Below are 24413 nucleotides of genomic sequence, written 5' to 3' on the forward strand. Positions count from 1 at the left end.
ATGACCAGCAGGGGCGGGGGTCCAGCCGGTCTCTGACCGAGGGACCAGGGATTGCTCTGTGGATGGTATGCTGCGTCCCACTGAGGGTGTGGGGAGTTCCTGCCCCCCCCCCCCGAGATCCCTCCGCTCTTCCAGTTCTGCCCTCTTGCGCGTCCCCAAAAATAATCGCTCCACCATTGACGGCCGTCCCTACAGCTCCCTGGCTCCTAAGCTTTAGAACTCCCTCCCTCAACCTCTCCGCCTCTCTACCTGTCTCTCCTCCTTTAAAAAACTCTCTCTGGGACCAAGCTCTCGGTCCCCTGTCTGAGTATCTCCTTATGCGGCTCGGAGTCAAATTTTGTCCAATAATACTCCTGTGAAGCGCCTTGGAAGGTTTTACTACATGAAAGGCACTATATAAATGCAGTTCTTTCTTTTATTTTTACCCTAGCTGGTTTGTAGGTTAAATACTGACCATAAAATAAAACAAAAAAAACAGCGGGCACTGCACGGCCAACTCCTGTTAATTCCAAAGTCACTTAACTGGCTGATCCAAAGCATACGGCGCCCCCAGACTAAACATTCACGCACTCTTTATGGAATAACTCCCGCGCGCACTGACCTTATGGCAGTCTCCACCAGGTATCACTTCCTGCACACACACCATGGGTCCCTCGGGCTTGTTGGTCCCACCCATGATGTTCAAGCCCAGGCCGGTCACCTTGGGAACGGCAATCAGCTGAACGGCAGAGTTGCTGAATGAAGGGGGAAATCACAGCGCAAATCAACGCGTCTAATACAGAGGCTGGGCTTTTGCAAACATGGATATTTCTATGTTACAGCGAGAGGGACAAGCACTCTTCTCCCCACCACCCCCTACCTTTGTGCCCTAGTAAGTTTAGGAGAGAGCATACAGTAGTTTAGTGGCGAATAATCCAGAGAACCAAAGTTTAAATTTCGACTTGGCATGTCGGAGAAATTTAATTAAGTTTAAAAAAAAATGTTGGGATCAGTAAAAGTGACCAGGAAACTGTCAGATTGTCAGAAAAACCCAACGGATTCACTAATGTCCCTCCGGGAAGGGAGTCTGCCGTCCCTATCCGGTCCGGCCTACATGTGACTCCAGTCCCACCAACGTGGTTAACTCTTAACTGTTCAGGGCAAGTAGGGACGTGCACATCCCGAGAATGATGAGTTAGAGCCAGGGGTTGTGAGGGCTCCAATGTGCTCTGTCACCCCTTCACCTACAAGGCCTGCTCTTCATAACACGCCAACGCCCCTCGGCTTGGTCACGTGGCATATGCCACATGCACTCTGCCACCTAAACCCCGGCATTTTCTTCGACCCAAAAGCAACAGTTAACTCTTACTGAAGGGGTACGGGGGCTTAGTGGTGATCTGACTGGGCAAGTAATGCCGAGGCTTGTACTAATGATCCAGAGACACAAGTTCAAATCCCACCGCGGCAGCTGGGGAATTTAAATTCAGATCATTAAATAAATCTGGAATATAAAGCCTGTGTCAGTAACTGTGACCATGAAACTACCAGACTGTCGCAAAAACTCATCTGGTTCACCAATGTCCACAAGTTAGGGAAATATGCCGCCCGTACCCGGTCTGGCCGATATGGGACTCCAAACCACAGCAATGTGGTTGCCTCTTTAACTGCCCTTGCAATGGCCAGGCGAGACACTCAGTTGTACCAGACCGCAACAAAGCAGTACTGCCGCACGGACTGCAGCCGCTCAGGGAGACCCTCCCCCACCCTTTCGAGGGCAATTAGGGATGGCCAATAAATTCCGGGGGAGGAGGTCACACTGTAATTATAACAGAGTGTCGGGGGGAGGGGGCATGGTGTGATTATAACACTGGGTGAGGGGGGGGGGGGCACGGTGTGATTATAACACAGGGTGAGGGGGGGGCACGGTGTGATTATAACACAGGGTGAGGGGGGGGGCAGTGTGATTATAACACAGGGTGAGGGGGGGGGCAGTGTGATTATAACACAGGGTGAGGGGGGGGCAGTGTGATTATAACACAGGGTGAGGGGGGGGGGCACGGTGTGATTATAACACAGGGTGAGGGGGGGGGGGGCACGGTGTGATTATAACACAGGGTGAGGGGGGGGCACGGTGTGATTATAAAACAGGGTGAGGGGGGGGGGCAGTGTGATTATAACACAGGGTGAGGGGAGGGGGGGCAGTGTGATTATAACACAGGGTGAGGGGGGGGGGGCAGTGTGATTATAACACAGGGTGAGGGGGGGGGGGGGCAGTGTGATTATAACACAGGGTGGGGGGCAGTGTGATTATAACACAGGGTGAGGGGGGGGGGCACGGTGTGATTATAACACAGGGTGAGGGGGGGGGCAGTGTGATTATAACACAGGGTGAGGGGGGGGGCAGTGTGATTATAACACAGGGTGAGGGGGGGGGGCACGGTGTGATTATAACACAGGGTGAGGGGGGGGGCACGGTGTGATTATAACACAGGGTGAGGGGGGGGCAGTGTGATTATAACACAGGGTGAGGGGGGGGGGGGCAGTGTGATTATAACACAGGGTGAGGGGGGGGGGGGCAGTGTGATTATAACACAGGGTGAGGGGGGGGGGGGCAGTGTGATTATAACACAGGGTGAGGGGGGGGGGGGCAGTGTGATTATAACACAGGGTGAGGGGGGGGGGGGCAGTGTGATTATAACACAGGGTGAGGGGGGGGGGGGCAGTGTGATTATAACACAGGGTGAGGGGGGGGGGCACGGTGTGATTATAACACAGGGTGAGGGGGGGGGCAGTGTGATTATAACACAGGGTGAGGGGGGGGGGGGCAGTGTGATTATAACACAGGGTGAGGGGGGGGGGGGCAGTGTGATTATAACACAGGGTGAGGGGGGGGGGGGCAGTGTGATTATAACACAGGGTGAGGGGGGGGGGCAGTGTGATTATAACACAGGGTGAGGGGGGGGGGGCAGTGTGATTATAACACAGGGTGAGGGGGGGGGGCAGTGTGATTATAACACAGGGTGAGGGGGGGGGGCAGTGTGATTATAACACAGGGTGAGGGGGGGGGCAGTGTGATTATAACACAGGGTGAGGGGGGGGGGCAGTGTGATTATAACACAGGGTGAGGGGGGGGGGCAGTGTGATTATAACACAGGGTGAGGGGGGGGGCAGTGTGATTATAACACAGGGTGAGGGGGGGGGGGCACGGTGTGATTATAACACAGGGTGAGGGGGGGGGGGCAGTGTGATTATAACACAGGGTGAGGGGGGGGGGCAGTGTGATTATAACACAGGGTGAGGGGGGGGGGCAGTGTGATTATAACACAGGGTGAGGGGGGGGGGCAGTGTGATTATAACACAGGGTGAGGGGGGGGGGGGCACGGTGTGATTATAACACAGGGTGAGGGGGGGGGGGGCAGTGTGATTATAACACAGGGTGAGGGGGGGGGGGCAGTGTGATTATAACACAGGGTGAGGGGGGGGGGGGCAGTGTGATTATAACACAGGGTGAGGGGGGGGGGGGCAGTGTGATTATAACACAGGGTGAGGGGGGGGGGGGCAGTGTGATTATAACACAGGGTGAGGGGGGGGGGGCAGTGTGATTATAACACAGGGTGAGGGGGGGGGGCAGTGTGATTATAACACAGGGTGAGGGGGGGGGGCAGTGTGATTATAACACAGGGTGAGGGGGGGGGGCAGTGTGATTATAACACAGGGTGAGGGGGGGGGGCAGTGTGATTATAACACAGGGTGAGGGAGGGGGGCAGTGTGATTATAACACAGGGTGAGGGGGGGGGCAGTGTGATTATAACACAGGGTGAGGGAGGGGGGGCAGTGTGATTATAACACAGGGTGAGGGGGGGGGGCAGTGTGATTATAACACAGGGTGAGGGGGGGGCAGTGTGATTATAACACAGGGTGAGGGGGGGGGCAGTGTGATTATAACACAGGGTGAGGGGGGGGGGCAGTGTGATTATAACACAGGGTGAGGGAGGGGGGGCAGTGTGATTATAACACAGGGTGAGGGGGGGGCAGTGTGATTATAACACAGGGTGAGGGGGGGGGGCAGTGTGATTATAAAACAGGGTGAGGGGGGGGGGGGCAGTGTGATTATAACACAGGGTGAGGGGGGGGGGCAGTGTGATTATAACACAGGGTGGGGGGGGGGGCAGTGTGATTATAACACAGGGTGAGGGGGGGGGGGCAGTGTGATTATAACACAGGGTGAGGGGGGGGGGCAGTGTGATTATAACACAGGGTGAGGGGGGGGCAGTGTGATTATAACACAGGGTGAGGGAGGGGGGGCAGTGTGATTATAACAGGGTGAGGGAGGGGGGGCAGTGTGATTATAACACAGGGTGGGGGGGGGGGGCAGTGTGATTATAACACAGGGTGAGGGGGGGGGGGGGGGCAGTGTGATTATAACACAGGGTGGGGGGGGGGGGCAGTGTGATTATAACACAGGGTGAGGGGGGGGGGCAGTGTGATTATAACACAGGGTGGGGGGGGGGCAGTGTGATTATAACACAGGGTGAGGGGGGGGGCACAGCATTAGGTGGGCGGGGGGGTCAGGTGGCACAGTGTGAGGGCGGTGGGGTCAGGGGGCACAGTATGAGGGGGGAGTGGGGTCAGGGGGCACAGTGTGGGTGCGGTGGGGTCAGGGGGCACAGTGTGAGGGGGGAGTCGGGTCGGGGCCACAGTGTGAGTGGACGGGGTCAGGGGACACAGATTGAGGGGGGAGTGGGGTCAGGTGGCACAGTGTGAGGGCGGTGGGGTCAGGGGGCACAATGTGAGGGGGGAAGTCGGGTCGGGGGGCACAGGGTGAGGGGGGAGTGGGGTCAGGTGGCACAGTGTGAGGGCGGTGGGGTCAGGGGGCGCAGTGTGAGGATGGAGTTGGGTCGGGGGGCACAGGGTGAGGGGATGTGGGGTCAGGGAGCACAGGGTGAGGGGGGGGTGTGGGGTCAGGGGGCACAGGGTGAGGGGCCGGGGGGCACAGGGTGATTATCACAGGGTGATGGGAGGATACCACTCCCGTTACCCACACGGAGAGCCGCTGATCGCTGCCCAGGCACTGCCCCAAGTGATGTTGGGAAACACAAATGATCAGCAAGTTATGGCGAGAGCTGGGAGGGAGTGAGTGTGAGCGGGGTAATTCCCTGCTGGTCAGCGGCTGGGTGACCCGACTGAAAGAGAACAGAAGTATTTGAAGTTGGAAGGGGGAAGGTGTGGACTGTGGATCGTGAGGTCACGGCTGCGTGTGCCTGGTGATCAGAGGTCACGGCTGCGTGTGCCTGGTGATCAGAGGTCACGGCTGCGTGTGCCTGGTGACCTCGCAGGCCGGAGCAGGCAGTCGGTGATCTACACGTGCCGACGGGCGAGGGAGGGTTAACTGCGCCTGTGCTGTAAGAGCCAGCACCACGGCTGCGTGTTTTCAGCTGTGAGCTAGAGATGGAGCTGAACGCTTCCTCAGGCAACCGGCCAGTACACGGCTCAGCTCCCAGTGCTAACATGGAACGGACAGATAGAAAAACTGGCTCCGTCAGAGCCAGAACCATCGGGTTTTCTCTTCTCAAACGTCACGGTGCTCGAGGCTCCATGGGCCCGCAGTGGGGCTGGTGCCGAGCAGACTATTACCTGGCGGTCGTTGCCGGCGTGGTCACTGTGAAGCCTCCGCTGCTGTTGGTCACAATATCTTTCGGGCTCAAGAGCTGAGGACTCGGCGAGCTGGACGAGGATGTGGACGATGTGCTCTCCAAATGGTTACCTAAACGCAGCAACAAGAAAAACACTGAGCGGCGTCCTGGACTCAAAATTAATTTGCTTACCGCCACCCATTACTGCCCGAGATACCGGGCCGCCACCCATTACCGCCCGAGATACCGGACCACCACCCATTACCGCCCGAGATACCGGGCCGCCACCCATTACCGCCCGAGATACCGGGCCGCCACCCATTACCGCCCGAGATACCGGGCCGCCACCCATTACCGCCCGAGATACCGGGCCGCCACCCATTACCGCCCGAGATACCGGGCCGCCACCCATTACCGCCCGAGATACCGGGCCGCCACCCATTACCGCCCGAGATACCGGGCCGCCACCCATTACCGCCCGAGATACCGGGCCGCCACCCATTACCGCCCGAGATACCGGGCCGCCACCCATTACCGCCCGAGATACCGGGCCGCCACCCATTACCGCCCGAGATACCGGGCCGCCACCCATTACCGCCCGAGATACCGGGCCGCCACCCATTACCGCCCGAGATACCGGGCCGCCACCCATTACCGCCCGAGATACCGGGCCGCCACCCATTACCGCCCGAGATACCGGGCCGCCACCCATTACCGCCCGAGATACCGGGCCGCCACCCATTACCGCCCGAGATACCGGGCCGCCACCCATTACCGCCCGAGATACCGGACCGCCACCCATTGCCGCCCGAGATACCGGACCACCACCCATTACCGCCCGAGATACCGGGCCGCCACCCATTACCGCCCGAGCACCAGGCTGCCAGTGCCTCCCGCGACCTTCAGTGCAACATCCCCACTGACACCTGGGAGTACCTGGCCAAAGACCGCCCTCAGTGGAGGAAGTGCTTCCAGGAGGGCACTGAGCACCTCGAGCCTCATCGCCGAGAGCATGCAGAAACCAAGTGCAGGCAGCGGAAGGAGCGTGCGGCAAACCAGACTCCCCACCCACCCTTTCTTTCAACCACTGTCTGTCCCACCTGTGACAGGGACTGTGGTTCCCGTATTGGACTGTTCAATCACCCAAGGACTCGTTTTTAGAGTGGAAGCAAGTCTTCCTCGATTCCGAGGGACTGCCTATGATGATGATGAGCGCCGCCCGCTGAGTGATGTTACCGAGTGTGCAACGCCCACGTAGCGTCGTGGTCATGAACTTGACTGCTCTCGCCCGCCGGGAAAGCGGGCGTGACGGAGAAGCTGCCGGGGGCAATATGTCCGCGGAGGACCAGGTGGGCAGTTACAATGCCATATTTTCCCCCCCATTAATGCATCTCTCCTAGATGCTGCACACTGGGGTTTAGCTGTCTTGGCTTTTCCTTAACTGTTCGGGTGGCCCAGCTGCCCTCCCCTCGAGGCGCTGGGATGCCGATAGCCTCAGCAACCCTCCCGCCTCAGGAATCAGGGTTAGCGCTCTAAGAGGGGTCCCTTAGTGCTCCCCTCCTGGGGCACTAAAACTGAATATCCCAGTTGGAGGTGATAAACATCGCCCAGCGCTAAAGTTAGCGACCAGATGGTGGGACCACCTCAAACCGGGTTGGACGGAATTTTTAGCCCTTTGTTTTTAAGATTTCATGTTTTAAGTTGTGTTGGTTGTTCTGCACCTTACCTCAGCTGCACCAATCCCTGTCCTTGTTTGTAACGCCCTCCAGAGGTCTCGCTCCACCCCTGCGTCACAACCCACACCCTCCCCTCCCCTGACTCTGGCCTGCCCAGTGTTGCCTTCCCCCACTCCCTGCCCCCCCACCCCCCCACAACCATCAGCCCCCAGGTCCCACGCTCTGAAACTCTCTCCCCCCCCCCGAAACCGTCGTCCTCCTCTTCCCATCTGTGAAAGCTGCCCCAACGCCCATCAACCGCTTCCCTTAGACCCTCCCCATGCCCTGCTCAGCGGGTCTTCAATCTATCCGGAAGCGCCGTGAGATGTTTCTACATGAAAAGCACGCAATATAAACGTCAATGTCTGAGGCAAGAGATGGGAAAGTCAGCCTGAGCTGCTCACCCACACTCTTCATTATGGTCAGGCTCAAGATCAGTAAACACAGCAGCCAGCAACATATCAAAGGATCAGCTAATGTCACATTTATAACATCACCCATTTTACTCTAGAAAAGGCAGTTGCGCTGCACTTTGTCACACTGATCTAGAACAGCCATCGATAGCACAGTGCCTCCCTGGTCTAGAACAGTTATCTACAGCAGAGTGCCTCGTTGATCTAGAGCAGCCATCTACAGCACATTGTTCTAGATTAGAGGGGCAGCCATCAACACTGCACTGATCTAGAACAGCCAGCTACATTGCATATTATAATACTAATCTTAAAACGGTATCCTATGTGAGAAAATATTCCATGAACCTCGAACAATATCTGACACATGTGCAGGATTGCACTGATCTAGAAGAGCCATTATATTGCATGGTACATGCACAGTGATCTAGAAGAGCCATTATATTGCATGGTACATGCACACTGATCTAAAGGATTGGAATATACTGGAATAAATCATTGGCCTCCATCTATAAAGTCCCAACAACACTGTCTCCCTTCCACCCTCAATCAGTTCCTTTGCCAACTATCTACCTGTCTCCCTCTCAAACTTTCTGTCACTGTCCAGTTGCACTGCTCCCGATATTCACCACCCCTGCTGCTGGATGTTATTTCAATCGCTCAGATTCTCGCTCCTGTACTATGGAGCTATTGAAGGACAAAGCAAAGAGGATTTTCAATCTGTCAGTGGATGATCGAATGCGGCTTCCCGTGGTCAGACATCGCTACTATTTGTTGCCCCTCTGACTCTCACCGGCAGCGTGGGGAGTGGGTGAACTGCATGCTGACCCAGCATTGCTGTGGGACCCGTACTTCTCCATCAGCTCTGCAAACTCACACCTAAGGGAACAAGACGGCAATTAGAGCTGAAAATATCCTGGTTTCATGCTCCCCCGCCCCCACCCCGATCATGCCAAAAAATCCTATTATCTTAACACTTTTATTTTTGTTTAGCATCACTCACGGCTCCAGACCAAAAGGGCTTCTCATCAGCCCGCTAACAATCCCGCTCTGAAAAGGCCCCATGCTCGATCCCTTAATGCTGATCGCCACTGGTGTCTGTCTGCTATCTGAATGTTATTATCTGAATGGCGGCAGATTCGGAAAAGGGGAGGTGCAACGAGACCTGGGTGTCATGGTTCATCAGTCAGTGAAAGTGGGCATGCAGGTACAGCAGGCGGTGAAGGCGGCAAATGACATGCTGGCCTTCATAGCTAGGGGATTTGAGTATAGGAGCAGGGAGGTCTTACTGCAGTTGTACAGGGCCTTGGTGAGGCCTCACCTGGAATATTGTGTTCAGTTTTAGTCTCCTAATCTGAGGAAGGACGTTCTTGCTATTGAGGGAGTGCAGCGAAGGTTCACCAGACTGATTCCCGGGATGGCTGGACTGACATATGAGGAGAGACTGGATCAACTGGGCCTTTATACACTGGAGTTTAGAAGGATGAGGGGGGATCTCATAGAAACATACAAGATTCTGACGGTAAGATGAGAGTAGAATGTTCCCGATGTTGGGGAAGTCCAGAACCAGGGGACAAAGTCTTAGGATAAGGCGTAGGCCATTTAGGACTGAGATGAGGAGAAACTTCTTCACTCAGAGAGTTGTTAACCTGTGGAATTCCCTACCGCAGAGAGTTGTTGATGCCAGTTCATTGGATATATTCAAGAGGGAGTTAGATATGGCCCTTACAGCTAGGGGGATCAAGGGGTATGGAGAGAAAGCAGGAAAGGGGTACTGAGGGAATGATCAACCATGATCTTATTGAATGGTGGTGCAGGCTCGAAGGGCCAAATGGCCTACTCCTGCACCTATTTTCTATGTTTCTATGCTACAGGTCTTTAAGATTACAAAAGGATGTGATAGAGTAGACGTAGAGAGGGTATTTCCACTTGTGGGGGAGGCCACAACTAGGGATCGTAAATATAAGACAGTCACTGATAAATCCAATAGGGAATTCAGGAACTTCTTTACCCAGAGAGGGGTGAGAATGTGGAAATTGCTGCCACAGGGAGGGGTTGAGGTGAATAGCCTTTAAGGGGAAACTAGATAAACACATGGGAGAGAAAAGAATGGAGGGTTATACTGATTGGGTTAGATGGAGCATAAACTGCAGCATTGACCAGTTGGGCCAAATGGCCTGTTCCTGTGCTGTACATTCAATGTAATTCTATGCAAGTAGCTCATGGGTTCTGACGTCTGTTTCTCTCAGCATTTTCAGTTGTTATTGTAACCAGTTTATGTGCACAAGCCTCATCTGTGAGTACCGACAGGCCATTCGTGCATGGAGGGCATCCCAACGCTATACTCCCGCCCAGTTTACAGCGGGAGTTGACGAGACAGCAATGAGGAGCAGGAACCAATGTTTCCTCTCAAATCTCGTTGTGCGTGGCCATTTTTTTCAATGCCCGGTCCCGTTAAATTTCCTGCGCGACCCTGCACGCACGGTATTGGAGAGCTTGTGAGTGGTCTGTGCGGAGAGGGAGCATTGGCAGGGACCCTGGCTGATCCTGCCCCTCCCCAGCCCAGGCCCATCGCCAAGCCCCAGCCTCCATTCGGGGAATACGTTGCACTCACCCAGCTACCCATCGCAGGGAGCAGCCATAGTGAGGTCCTGCTCACATCAGCAAGCCCAGCATTGGCTGCTGACAGGGTTAACAGTTTATGTGCTTTGGGCAGATTTGCAAAGCTATTTCATAAAAGCATACAAGCCACTAAATTAATTTCCCAACGTTTTGTTTCTCCATTTTAATCCTGTAAATCAAGAAATAATCTGTTTCCACAATGGTAGGTCAGTGTGTAGAGTAAAGGGCTGTAGAGTAAAGGGCTATAGGGCAAAGGGCTGTAGACAGTGTGTAAGGTAAAGGGCAAAACTGCTCCAACCACAAACAGAGTAACGAGACCCCTAGCCTGGCAGATTACTGACAGTTGGACCAAACCCCTTCCCATTCACTCCCACTGTACACAATCCCAATGGACCAAACCCCTTCCCATTCACTCCCATTGTACACAATCCCAATGGACCCAAACCCCTTCCCATCCACTCCCATTGTACACACTTCTAATGGACCCAAACCCCTTCCCATTCACTCTCAACGTACATAATCCCAATGGATCCAAACCCCTGGCATCACGGAGACATGGCTCCAGGGTGACCAAGGCTGGGAACTCAACATCCAGGGGTATTCAGCATTTAGGAAGGATAGACAGAAAGGAAAAGGAGGTGGGGTTGCGTTGTTGGTTAAAGAGGAAATTAACGCAATAGTAAGGAAGGACATTAGCTTGGATGATGTGGAATCTGTATGGGTGGAGCTGCGGAATACCAAAGGGCAGAAAACTCTAGTTGGAGTTGTGTTCAGACCACCAAACAGTAGTAATGAGGTTGGGGACAGCAACAAACAAGAAATTAGGGACGCGTGCAATAAAGGTACAGCAATTATCATGGGCGACTTTAATCTGCATATAGATTGGGCTAACCAAACTGATAGCTATATGGTGGAGGAGAATTTCCTGGAGTGTATTAGGGATGGTTTTCTAGACCAATATGTCGAGGAACCAACTAGAGGGCTGGCCATTCTAGACTGGGTGATGTGTAATGAAAAAGGACTAATTAGCAATCTTGTTGTGCGAGGCCCCTTGGGGAAGAGTGACCATAATATGGTAGAATTCTTTATTAAGATGAAGAGTGACACAGTTAATTCAGAGACTAGAGTCTTGAACTTAAGGGAAGGTAACTTCGATGGTATGAGACGTGAATTGGCTAGAATAGACTGGCGGATGATACTTAAAGGGTTGACGGTGGCTAGGCAATAGAAAACATTTAAAGATCACATGGATGAACTTCAACAATTGTACATCCCTGTCTGGAGTAAAAATAAAACGGGGAAGGTGGCTCAACCGTGGCTAACAAGGGAAATTAAGGATCGTGTTAAATCCAAGGAAGAGGCATATAAATTGGCCAGAAAAAGCAGCAAACTTGAGGACTGGGAGAAATTTAGAATGCAGCAGAGGAGGACAAAGGGTTTAATTAGGAGGGGGAAAATAGAGTACGAGAGGAAGCTTGCCGGGAACATAAAAACTGATTGCAAAAGCTTCTATAGATGATATGTGAAGAGAAAAAGATTAGTGAAGACAAACGTAGGTCCTTTGCAGTCAGATTCAGATGAATTTATAATGGGGAACAAAGAACTTTCCGGAAGTACGAGGGGACCGAGGGTCTAGTGAGAAGGGGGAACTGAAGGATATCCTTATTAGGCGGGAAATTGTGTTAGGGAAATTGAGGGGATTGAAGGCCGATAAATCCCCGGGGCCTGATGGTCTGCATCCCAGAGTACTTAAGGAAGTGGCCATAGAAATAGTGGATGCATTGGTGATCATTTTCCTATAGTCAATTAACTCTGAATCAGTTCCTATGGACTGGAGGGTAGCTGATGTAACACCACTTTTTAAAAAAGGAGGGAGAGAAAACGGGTAATTATAGACCAGTTAGCCTGACATCAGTAGTAGGGAAAATGTTGGAATCAATTATTAAAGATGAAATAGCAGCGCATTTGGAAAACAGTGACAGGATTGGTCCAAGTCAGCATGTATTTATGAAAGGGAAATCATGCTTAACAAATCTTCTAGAATTTTTTGAGGATGTAATGAGTAGAGTGGAAAAGGGAGAACCAGTGGATGTGGTGTATTTGGAATTTCAAAAGGCTTTTGACAAGGTCCCACACAAGAGATTGGTGTACAAAATCAAAGCACTTGTACTGGGGGTAATGTACTGACGTGGATAGAGAACTGGTTGGCAGACAGGAAGCAGAGAGTCGGGATAAACGGGTCCTTTTCAGAATGGCAGGCAGTGACCAGTGGAGTGCCGCAGGGCTCAATGCTGGGAACCCAGCTCTTTACAATATAAATTAATGATTTAGATGAAGGAACTGAGTGTAATGTCTCCAAGTTTGCAGATGACACTAAACTGGGTGGAGGTGTGAGCTGTGAGGAGGACGCTGAGAGGCTGCAGGGTGACTTGGACAGGTTAGGTGAGTGGGCAAATGCATGGCAGATGCAGTATAATGTGGATAAATGTGAGGTTATCCATTTTGGGGGCAAACACGAAGGCAGAATATTATCTGAATAGCGGCAGATTGGGAAAAGGGGAGGTGCAACAAGACCTGGGTGTCATGGTTCATCAGTCATTGAAAGTTGGCATGCAGGTACAGCAGGCGGTGAAGAAGGCAAATGGTATGTTGGCTTTCATAGCTAGGGGATTTGAGTATAGGAGCAGGGAGGTCTTACTGCAGTTGTACAGGGCCTTGGTGAGGCCTCACCTGGAATATGGTGTTCAGTTTTGGTCTCCTAATCTGAGGAAGGACGTTTTTGCTATTGAGGGAGTGCAGCGAAGGTTCACCAGACTGATGCCCGGGATGGCTGGACTGACATATGAAGAGAGACTGGATCAACTGGACCTTTATACACTGGAGTTTAGAAGGATGAGAGGGGATCTCATCGAAACATATAAAATTCTGACGGGACTGGACAGGTTAGATGCGGGAAGAATGTTCCCGATGTTGGGGAAGTCCAGAACCAGGGGACACAGTCTAAGGATAAGGGGTAAGCCGTTTAGGACCGAGATGAGGAGAAACTTCTTCATTCAGAGTTGTTAACCTGTGGAATTCCCTACCGCAGAGAGTTGTTGATGCCAGTTGTTGAGGGAGTTAGATATGGTCCTTACGGCTAAAGGGATGAAGGGATAGGGAGAGAAAGCAGGAAAGGGGTACTGAGGTGAATGATCAGCCATGATCTTATTGAATGGTGGTGTCGGCTCGAAGGGCCGAATGGCCTACTCCTGCACCTATTTTCTATGTTTCCATGTTTCCCATTCACTCTCAGTGTACAGAATCCCAATGGTCCCAAACCCCTTCCCATTCACTGCCACTGTACACAATCCCAATGGACCAACCTCCTTCACATTCACTCCCCCTGTATAGTTATCGCCCCCAAGCGACCATTCTTCATGTTTGACGGTCGGCAAAACAAGCACAAGAAATGCAATTGTGCTGGATATCATAAGCACGACTAATCCGGCTCTCACTTGACATCCGCACCCTGCACTTCCCAACGGGTCACTGGAGCAGGAATCCTGGCTCACGGAACAGTGCAGAGGGAGCTTTACTCTGTATCTAACCCGTGCTGTACCTGCCCTGGGAGTGTTTGATGGAACAGTGCAGAGGGAGCTTTACTCTGTATCTAACCCCGTACTGTACCTGCCCTGGGAGTGTTTGATGGAACAGTGCAGAGGGAGCTTTACTCTGTATCTAACCCGTGCTGTACCTGCCCTGGAAGTGTTTGATGGGACAGTGTAGAGCGAGCTTTACTCTGTATCTAACCACGTGCTGTACCTGCCCTGGAAGTGTTTGATGGGACAGTGTAGAGGAGCTTTACTCTGTATCTAACCCCGTGCTGTACCTGAGCAGTGAGTTATTAATGCGTTAAGTAGATGAAACCTTACACTGAACCTTGCCTATGTTGTGCCTGTCTCAGAGTACTGGATACTGAAACTGAAGACATTGATAAGAGAGCTATTGATATCAGGCACACAATAGGTTCCAAGAGATGCAACGTTTTGTTAGCCCGGAGTGAGGCAGTCACAGAAGCAGAACAAATAAAAACAAAAAATCCACAAATGTGAATCGTACATAAAACGCCGGCAGCACTCAGTGCATCGGTCAGGCTCTGTGGAGAGAAACAGAAACGAGAGTTTTGGGTGTAACCCTTTATCAATTCATTAACTTGTCTGATCTCTCCACTGGTACCGACTGATCTGTGACGTGTTTGCAGCATAGCGCTCGCGTATTGAGTGGAAACTGCGTGCAGATCTGATCCCCAGCACCAATACCGACCCCTCGATCGACTGCGAACCCTCCAAACACACGCATTGAATTGGCAGATCCACCTGCTTAATAATGTAATAACTTTTTGATAAGAGCTTAAAAATAGATTCGGCAAAGCTAAGCTGTACGCGCACAGCATCGCATTTTATTACCATCAAGCGGCCAAGTAGTGCCTGAACTGTTTAAAGATGCCACAGGACTAGATTCTGAATCAACTTCATGATAATTTCGATTTAATTAGAATTAAATTAAATACATGACACGTCACCACCCAACAACAGTAACAACTTGCATCTACATGGCGCCTTTAATGTAGTAAAACATCCCAAGGTGCGTCAAACAAAATATGGCACCGAGCCAGGTAAGGCGATATTAGGACAGGTGACGAGGTCGGTTTTAAGGAGAAGAGAGAGGCGGAGTGTGTTTAGGGGCAGAATTCCAGAGCTTGAGCCCAGGCAGCTGAAGGCACGGCCACCAATGGGGGGGATGCTCAGGAGGCCAGAATTGGAGGAGCGCAGAGATGTGGGAGGGTAAACGCGGACACTGGCAGGTCACCGGGTGCACTGTCCTCAAGCCACCTGCTTATCCCATTTCTCGAGTGATTGCCCGAGATAAATCTGCTGTTTCCCTGTTAATGCTGCACTAGGAGGGATCAGCCACCACGTTAAGCCAATTGAGATGTTGGCTTGATTAAACATTAGGATTGCACTCCCCATGTAGATCGGTGTTTTGTCGGGTGACAGAGGCACACTGCCTGGATATCGAGGACAGCTGTGGGAGCCTCAGGCACTGGTCACTGCACTGCATGTGTTGGAGTTTGTCTCTCACAGCTTGGCCGTTAATGCTGTGTAGTCACCTCAGCGGCACAATGCATTTCTACTCCCAAGTGTAAAATTGACAAACCACACCCATACAGGTCTTATTTCAGTAGCCCCAGCAACTGATTGTCGCAACCCTCTAAAAATGCGTCTGTTACTGCCGGGAATCGCGGCATCGTTCCCTCCGAGCTGTCTAGCCACGCAGCCCGGGACTGGCTCTTCCAATGTTAAATTTTGCGCATGGGTGAAACTGTGAATGGGCCACGAAGCCCCTTACAGGGGCCGCAAAACCCCCTCTCCCCACCAAAAAATGAGGGGTTACATTGCACTGCGGCCTAAGCCGGTGGATATTCAACGACCGTGACACCCCATTCCGTCTGGATCCTTCCCTCGGCCCCACCAGTCACAGCCAGCGGGCTTTCAGCGGCCGACGGCTGGACGGAGAGGAGTGGCACTGGGAGTGGGGCGAGGTGCAGCAATGGTTAGCCATCGCTGAACAGCCCAGTGTCCAAGGGGCAGAGCCAGCCCCTGTCGGTGAGGGGGCAGTGGGGTCGACAGGTCCACCAACCAACGGTTGAGTTGAAGAGGGGAAGGTCGCGCTAAGGCGACTGATGGTGCAAACAGGTACAGGGAACCAACGGGTAACAATACACAACCTGGAACCTTTACTGAATCGCAGAACCGGGTCAGGTTTTATTCTGCAGCTTTCTGCCCTCCTGGTTATTACAAAGAATTACATAAATATTTACAGCTCAGAAACCGCCCAGTGGGCCCACCGCTCCGTGCCGGGGTCTATGCTCCACACCAGCCCCCTCCCACCCCTCTCCATCTCACCCAATCTTTCTATTCCTTTCTCTCTCATGTGTTTATCCAGGTTCCCCTTAAATGCATCGATACTATTCACCTCAACCCCTCCCTGTGGCAGTGAGTTCCACATTCTCACCACTCTCTGGGTAAAGAAGTTTCTCCTGAATTCACCATTGGGTTTATCAGTGACTGTCTTACATTGATGGTCCCTAATTCCGGTCTGGTCCGTACGTGGAAACATCTTCACTATGTCTATCCCAGCGAACCTCTTCATAATCTTAAAGCCCTCCATCAGATCACCCACCACCCTGGTGGGGGGTATAACCCCTCAGTTGTATTTTCATTGCTGTGACACTATGAATACACACAATCACCACTCGTGGACCCCACTGGGCAGGACACACTTTCAGCTCAGAACTTTTTAAAAATACAACGGTCAGACTCCCTTAATGATCAGTGCACCACCCTGTGTGTAACTGAGATACACAGGCCAGGATGGCCCCAGCTTTGAGTAAAAGAGAAACAGACTTGCATTTATATAGCGCCTTTCACAAACTCAGAACATCCCAAAATGCTTTACAGTCAATGTGAGGTCATTTTGAAGTGTAGTAATGTGGGAAACACGGTAGCCAATTTGCCACAGCAAGCTCCCACAACAGCAATGTGATAATGACCAGATAATCTGTTTCAGTAACGTTGATTGAGGTATTAACATTATCTCCAGGACACCAGGGAGAACTCCTCTGCTCTTCTTTGAAATAATGCCGTACTCCCTCAGTACTGTCCCTCAGACAGTGCAGCGCTCCCTCAGTACAGTGCCTCCGACAGTGCGGCGCTCCCTCAGTATCGCCCCTCCGACAGTGCAGCGCTCCCTCAGTACTGCCCCTCCGACAGTGCGGCGCTCCCTCAGTACTGCCCCACCGACAGTGCGGCGCTCCCTCAGTACTGCCCCTCCGACAGTGCGGCTCTCCCTCAGTACTGCCCCTCCGACAGTGCGGCGCTCCCTCAGTACTGCCCCTCCGACAGTGCGACACTCCCTCAGTACTGCCCCTCCGACAGTGCGGCTCTCCCTCAGTACCGCCGCCCCCCGACAGTGCAGCACTCCCTCAGTACTGCCCCTCCGACAGTGCAGCACTCCCTCAGTACTGCCCCTCCGACAGTGCGGCACTCCCTCAGTACTGCCCCTCCGACAGTGCGGCTCTCCTTTAGTACCGCCCCCCCGACAGTGCGGCGCTCCCCCAGTACTTCCCCTCCTACAGTGCGGCGCTCCCTCAGTACTGCCCCTCCGACAGTGCAGCGCTCCCTCAGTACTGCCCCTCCGACAGTGCGGCGCTCCCTCAGTACTGTCCCTCCATCAGTGCTGCACTCCCTCAGCACTGCATTGGGAGTGTCAGCCTAGATTCCGTCGGCACTCACGTCTCTGGAGTGGGACTTGAACCCACAACCTTCTGACTCAGAGGCGAGGGTGCTACCCACTGAATCACAGCTGAAACTATTGTCAGCTGGCAGGAGGGGAGCGGGAGAAGAGCTGGGGAATTACAATTTGGTATCAGCGTGGCTCAGTGTGTCGCACTGTAGTCTCTCAGTCAGTAGGTTGTGGGTTCAAGTCCCACTCCAGAGACTTGAGCACAAAAATCTAGACTGACACTCCCTTGCAGTACTGAGGGAGCGCCGCACTGTCAGAGGGGAAGTACTGAGGGAGCGCCGCACTGTCGGAGGGGCAGTACTGAGGGAGCGCCGCACTGTCGGAGGGGCAGTACTGAGGGAGCGCCGCACTGTCGGAGGGGCAGTACTGCACTGTCGGAGGGGGAGTACTGAGGGAGTGACGCACTGTCGGAGGGGCAGTACTGCACTGTCGGAGGGGCAGTACTGAGGGAGCGCCGCACTGTCGGAGGGGCAGTACTGAGGGAATGCTGCACGGTCAGAGGTGCCCTCTTTCGGATGAGACATTAAACCGAGGCCCCGTCTGCTCTCTCAGGTGGACATAAAAGATCCCATGGTACTATTTTGAAGAAGAGCAGGGGAGTTATCCCGGTGTCCTGGACAATATTTATCCCTCAATCAACATCACTAAAATAGGAAAATATTGTGGAATGTGGAAATTTGAAATAAAGGTTGTGATGAAAGGTCACCGACCTGAAACATTAACTCCGTCTCTCTCTACACAGATGCTGCCTGGCCCACTGAGTGTCTCCAGCAATTTCTGTTATAGATTTCAGATTTCCAGCATCCACAGTATTTTGCTTTTGTTTATCTAATCACTTTAGTGGGATATCTGTTAGCTTGCTGCCCTTGATTAGATTGTGCCCGAGTCGATGATTAAACAAGTCGTGGGATAGAGATTTATAGACGGGCTATTTTTATCCAAAGTTCATAGAAATCTTCATCCCGGCCTAATCCTGATCCAGTTTGACTGCCGAATGAAGAGGCTACGGGTTTGTCAGGATGGAGCGGGACCTCAGTCCTAATCAGCCAGGAGCAGAGGAAACCGCACTGGCTCCTCCAGCCCACGGAGCTATCCCCCACCCCGGCCACGTACGCCCCCCACAGCCTCAGGCCCCCGCCCGCGACCCGCCACCCCCGGAATCCTGCAACCCCTCCCCCCCACTGCACTCAGCCCCCAGTCCCCCCCATTCCTCCCACCCACACCCCCCCAGCCCCCTCCCCATCCCCTCAGAGTATTGACTCTGAAATACAGTGACTATTGGGGATAGGCAATGGTTGCAGTCATCCTGCACCCCAAACAGTAATATAGGAAGAGAAGTCAGCCCCTCGTGCCTGTTCCGCCATTCAACAACAACAACTTGTATTTATATAGCACCTTTAACGTAGTGAAACATCCCAAGGGGCTTCACAGGAGTATTATGAGATTTAAAAAAATTTGACACCGAGCCGCACAAGTAGAAATTAGCGCAGGTGACCAAAAGCTTGGTCAAAGAGGTAGGTTTAAGGAGCGTCGTGAAGAAGGCATCTTGAAGGAGGAAAGTGAGGTAGAGAGGCGGACAGGTTTAGGGAGGGAGTTCCAGAGCTTGGGGCCCAGGCAGCTGAAGGCACGGCCACCGATGGTTGAACGATTATAATCAGGGATGCTCAAGAGGGCAGAATTAGAGGAGCTAGGAGATTTCAGGAGGTTGTTGAGCTGGAGGAGATTACAGAGATAGGGAGGGGAGAGGCCATGGAGGGATTGAAAATATGGAAAAGAATTTTGAAATCGAGAAGCCGATGTAGGTCAGCGAGCACAGGGGTGATGGATGAGCGGGACTTGGTGCAAGTTGGGACACGGAGCAGCCGAGTTTTGGATCATCTCTAGGTTTACGTAGGGTAGGATGTAGGAGGTCAGCCAGGAGTGCGTCCAGAGGCAGCAAAGACATGGATGAGGGTTTCAGCAGCCGATGAGCTGAGGCAGGGGGCGGAGATAGGCGATCTTAGTTATGCTGCAGATATGAGGTCGAAAACTCATTTCAGGGTCAAATATGTCACCCAGGTTGTGAACAGTCTGGCTCAACCTCAGACAGAAGTTGGGGAGAGGGATGGAGTCAGTGGCTAGGGAACTGAGTTTGTGGCGGGGACGGAAAACAATGGCTTCGGTCTTCCCAATATTCAACTGAAGAAAATTTCTGCTCATCCAGAACTGGATGTGGGACAAGCAGTCTGACAATTTAGAGACCGAGGAGGGGTACAGAGAAGTGGGGGTGAGGTAGAGCTGGGTGTCATCAGCGTACATGTGGAAACTGACGCTGTGTTTTCGGATGATGTCGCCAAGGGGCAACATGTAGATGGGAAATAGGAGGGGGCCAAGGACAGATCCTTGGGGGGGACACCAGAGGTAACGATGCGGGGGCGAGAGGAGAAGCCATTGTAGGAGATTTTCTGGCTACGATGAGAGATAAGAATGGAACCAGGCGAGTGCAGTCCCACCCAGCTGGACGATGGTGGAGAGGCGTTGGAGGAGGATGGAGTGGTCAACCGTGTCAAAGGCTGCAGACAGGTCGAGGAGGACGAGGAGGGACAGTTAGCCTGTCATTTGTGACTTTGATAAGAGTCATTTAGGGAATGTGGCAGGCGCAGATACCAGATTGGAGGGATTCAAACACAGGCACGGATTTGGGAAGCAACAACACGTTCAAGGACTTGAGGAAAGGGAAGTTGGAGATGGGGTAGTTTGCAAGTACGGAGGAGTCAAGGGTTGTTTTTTTTTTTGAGGAGAGGGGTGATGACGGCAAATTTGAGGGAGAGGGGGTCAGTACCTGAAGAGAGAGAACTGTTAACAATGTCGGCTAACGTGAGAGTCAGAAAAGGAAGTTGGGTTGTCAGCAGTTTGGTGGGAATAGGGTCAGGGGAGCAGGAAGTGGGTCTCATGGACAGGATGAGCTCGGAGCGGTCAGAGGTGAGTTCGGAGAGAAACTGGAGAGAGATATGAGTTCAGGGCTGGGGCAGGGCAGAGCCTCAGAGGAAGTTTGGCCCGGTGGGCTAGGGGAAGGAAGGGAAGAGGCAGAGGCGGCTGAACGGACGGTCTCAAACTTAGAGACAAAGAAGTCCATGAGCCCCTCACACTGATTGTCGGAGGGGAGGGTGGAGACTGGGGAGAGGGGTTTAAAAAGACGGAATAGAAGCCCGGGTTTATCTTTACATTTTATATCCCAGAATGATTCTGAAATAGTGAGTGATTTTGGCAAGAGGGCACGACCCGATAATGCTTTATGTGGACAAGCCAGACCTGGCGGTGAATGGCTAAACCAGTTGTCCGCCATATTCGTTCAACTCGGCCCTCCTTGGACTTAAGGGAGTGAAGATCAGGGCTGTACCGGGGAAACGGCCAGGGTGACAGAGAGTAATGGTTTTAACAGGGACTAGGGCATCAAAGGTGGTGGTGAGGGTGTGGTTGAGCAGATCGGTAGCTCAGAGATATCAGTTCGATCACAACTCTGCTATGCTTCAACTCCATTTTCCCACTTTTGATCTCCATCCCTTAAGGAATAGGAGTAGGCCATTCGGCCCCTCGAGCCTGCTCCACCATTCAATATGATCACGGCTGATCTGATCATGGACTCAGCTCCACTTCCCTGCCCGCTCCCCATAATCCTTTATTCCCTTATCGCTCAAAAATCTGTATCTCTGCCTTAAATTTATTCAATGACCCAGCTCTCTGAGGAAGCGAATTCCACAGATTTACAACCCTCAGAGAAGAAATTCCTCCACATCTCAGTTTTAAATGGGCGGCCCCTTATTCTGAGACTGTGCCCCCTTGTTTTAATTTCCCCTATGACTGGAAACATCCTCTCTGCATCCACCTTGTCAAGGCCTCTCATTATCTTATACGTTTCAATAAGATCACTTCTCATTCTTCTGAACTACAATGTGTATAGGCCCAATCTACTCAACCTATCTTCATAAGTCAACCCCCTCATCTCCGGAATCGACCTAGTGAACCTTCTCTGAACTGCCTCCAATGGAAGTATATCCTTCCTTAAATACGGAGACCATAACTCCAGGTGTGGCCTCACCAATAACCTGTTCAGTTGTAGCAGGACTTCTCTGCTTTTATACTCTATTCCCCTTACAATAAAGACCAACATTCCATTTGCCTTCCCCATCTCTTGCTACCCATTACCCTTAACTGGTTAAGATGAATAAGCAATTGATGTGTTTTTGGTGGGTTTGGTTGAACTTGAGGGCGAAATGTTGGCCAAGGGAGCGGAGCAGCTCCCTGCTCTTTGAATAGTGTCACAGGATCCCTTACATCCAGCAGAAGGATAAGGGGTAAGCCATTTAGGACTGAGATGAGGAGAAACTTCTTCACTCAGAGAGTTGGTAACCTGTGGAATTCCCTCCCGCAGAGATGCCAGTTCGTTGCATATATTCAAGAGGGAGTTGGATATGGCCCTTGCGGCTAAAGGGATCAAGGTGTATGGAGAGAAAGCAGGAAAGGGGTACTGAGGGAATGATCAGCCATGATCTTATTGAATGATGGTGCAGGCTCGAAGGGCCGAATGGCCTACTCCTGCACCTATTTTCTATGTTTCTAACAGGCACACCTTTGCTCCAAAAAGGACAGAAAGATTATGCTGGAGGATATGACAATCCTTTCTCTCCACAACACCAGTATTTAGGCGGATTTAAATTGTATTACTGAGCTCGTGCTTAGAAGGAATGGAATAAAGAGACAGAAACAAAGCTTAAACACACTAATCAGCTTAACTCGTAAACTGATTTCTAATTAATTAATTATTAAGGTAGAGCCGGAGATTGGAAGCGAGGTCCTTTCTGTTCTGTAGGGCCTATAGTTAGACCCCACTGTAACCAGCTGAGCTGCTGGAGAAGCTAACAACATGGTTCTTTGTCCTTCCCACCCAGGGGAAGTGAGCAGAGGTTGGATTTAAAGATGGCAACATATCTTGGCACAATATGTACCAGGTTCTAATCGTTTACCGTATAAAAACATTAATAGTTCAGGAAGGGTAGACAGAAGTTGTCCTTCATTACCTGGCCTCATCGTCCCGTGCGATCAGCAAAGACATGTGACTGGATGCCGAGGCCATGCGGAGGATGTCGACAGCCCTGGAACAGATGAGAAGGCAGCTGTAAGGAGACCTCTGTAATGTGTTGGTCTGGACCGGCAGGTTGCTCACTGTAAGGAGACCTCTGTACAACACTGGTCTCAGAGAGGCTGTAAGATGGCTGGGGTGGGAAGTGGCAATGTCTCAGCAGTTTAGCCAAGGGAGGTTTTCCGAGTTTGGGGAGAGACGAAGCAACATACAGGGCTGAAATTCTAGCTGTCGCTAAATTTGACCACAATTAGCTCAGACAGGAATTTTAGACCCATCGCTCACAAGATGTGGATGAAGACGGTCCATTCGGTCTAGCTTAACTCACCCATCTGGGAAACCTGCACAACATCCAACTGTCTGGTAAGTGACTCCAAAGTTCTTGCTTTCACTACCTGACCCAGAGTAAATTCCAAGCTTTGCATGCAGAAAACCTTCCCGACACCAGTCCTGAACTGACCCTCCCTTGTCTTACCTTGAAGTAACGTTCTGGATTTAACTTTTCTGTTATGTTTGCTATCTCTCTTTATCTTAAAATATAAATTTGCTCTGGGGAAATATTGGGCATGGCTGGCAAGGCCGGCATTTATTGTCCATCCCGAGTTGCCCAGAGAAGATGGTGGTGAAAGTGCTTCTCAAAACGGCTGCAATCCTCACCGTGTGCTGTTCTACCAGGCTCTCTCTCAGTCACCTTCCAAGGGTGACGAGCACAAGACTCTCCAGTCTTGTAGGAACAGAGGAACAGCAGGAGGCCATTCAGCCTCTCGAGTCTGTTGCGCCATTCAATGAGTTGTTTTAAAATATATTAATTCATGCCAGCATTTATTGCCCATCCCCGGTTGCCTGTGGCTGACCTGTGACCTAACTCCAATTTGTAATTCAATCCCCTGACACATGGGGCTCAGACGTGTCTGCTCAGTCCCAGACTTCTGGGCAACTGAAGGGAGTTTGACCTCACGTGACCTTCTGGGAGTGGTCCAGCTCAGCCCAGCAGTCAGTGGGAAAAGGCAGAAAATTGTTCTTTCTCAGCCCCACAGTCGGAGGAGTACAAATATTCCACTCCGCCCGCAACAACAAAGCTGGCCCGTTCAATGAACGAAGACAGCCGCAGCTGAAGATCCTGTGCGTGGCACTAAGTATTGCAAGATCAAAGGCTCATGTAGCGAGTTCCCAAATAGCAACAGGAGGCCATTCAGCCCCTCGAGCCTGCTCTGCCATTCAATGAGATCATGGCTAATCTGTATCCTAACTCCATCCCACCCACCTTGGCTCCATATCCTTTTATACCCTTGGCTAGAAAAAAAAAGGTTCTTGAGGAAGAGTTCCAGATTCCCACTGCCCTGTGTGTAAAGGAATGCTTCCTGACATCACCCCTGAATGGCCTGACTCTAATTTTAAGGTCCTGCCCCCTTGTTCTGGACTGCCCCCACCCGAGGGAATAGACTCTCTCTAGCTACTCTATCGAATCCTTTAATCATTTTAAACACCTCAATCAGATCACTTCATAATCTTCTATACGTGAGGGAATACAATACTAGTCTGTGCAACCTGTCCGTATAATTTAACCCTCTAAGCCCCGGTAACAATCTGG

General features: G+C 52.0%; 1 protein-coding gene across 7 annotated transcripts in view; it reads right to left on the reverse strand.

The window, feature by feature from the left end:
- The window catches only part of stxbp4 (syntaxin binding protein 4), a 205537-nt gene that overhangs the window by 156810 nt on the left and 24314 nt on the right, over positions 1 to 24413 (reverse strand). For 6 of the 7 annotated variants that reach the window (XM_070857966.1, XM_070857960.1, XM_070857965.1 and 3 more), the window contains exons 6-9: positions 22761 to 22835; positions 8531 to 8616; positions 5614 to 5743; positions 602 to 734 (exon numbers count right to left, since the gene is read on the reverse strand). In XM_070857966.1, the coding sequence (XP_070714067.1) occupies positions 602 to 734; positions 5614 to 5743; positions 8531 to 8616; positions 22761 to 22835 (424 nt within the window). Of the gene's footprint in view, positions 1 to 601; positions 738 to 5613; positions 5744 to 8530; positions 8617 to 22760; positions 22836 to 24413 lie in introns of all 7 variants that reach the window. The other variant, XM_070857963.1, reaches the window with a different exon arrangement.

The sequence above is a fragment of the Pristiophorus japonicus genome, chromosome 16 (genome assembly GCF_044704955.1).
Source record: "Pristiophorus japonicus isolate sPriJap1 chromosome 16, sPriJap1.hap1, whole genome shotgun sequence".
NCBI classification, from domain to species: Eukaryota; Metazoa; Chordata; class Chondrichthyes; family Pristiophoridae; genus Pristiophorus; species Pristiophorus japonicus.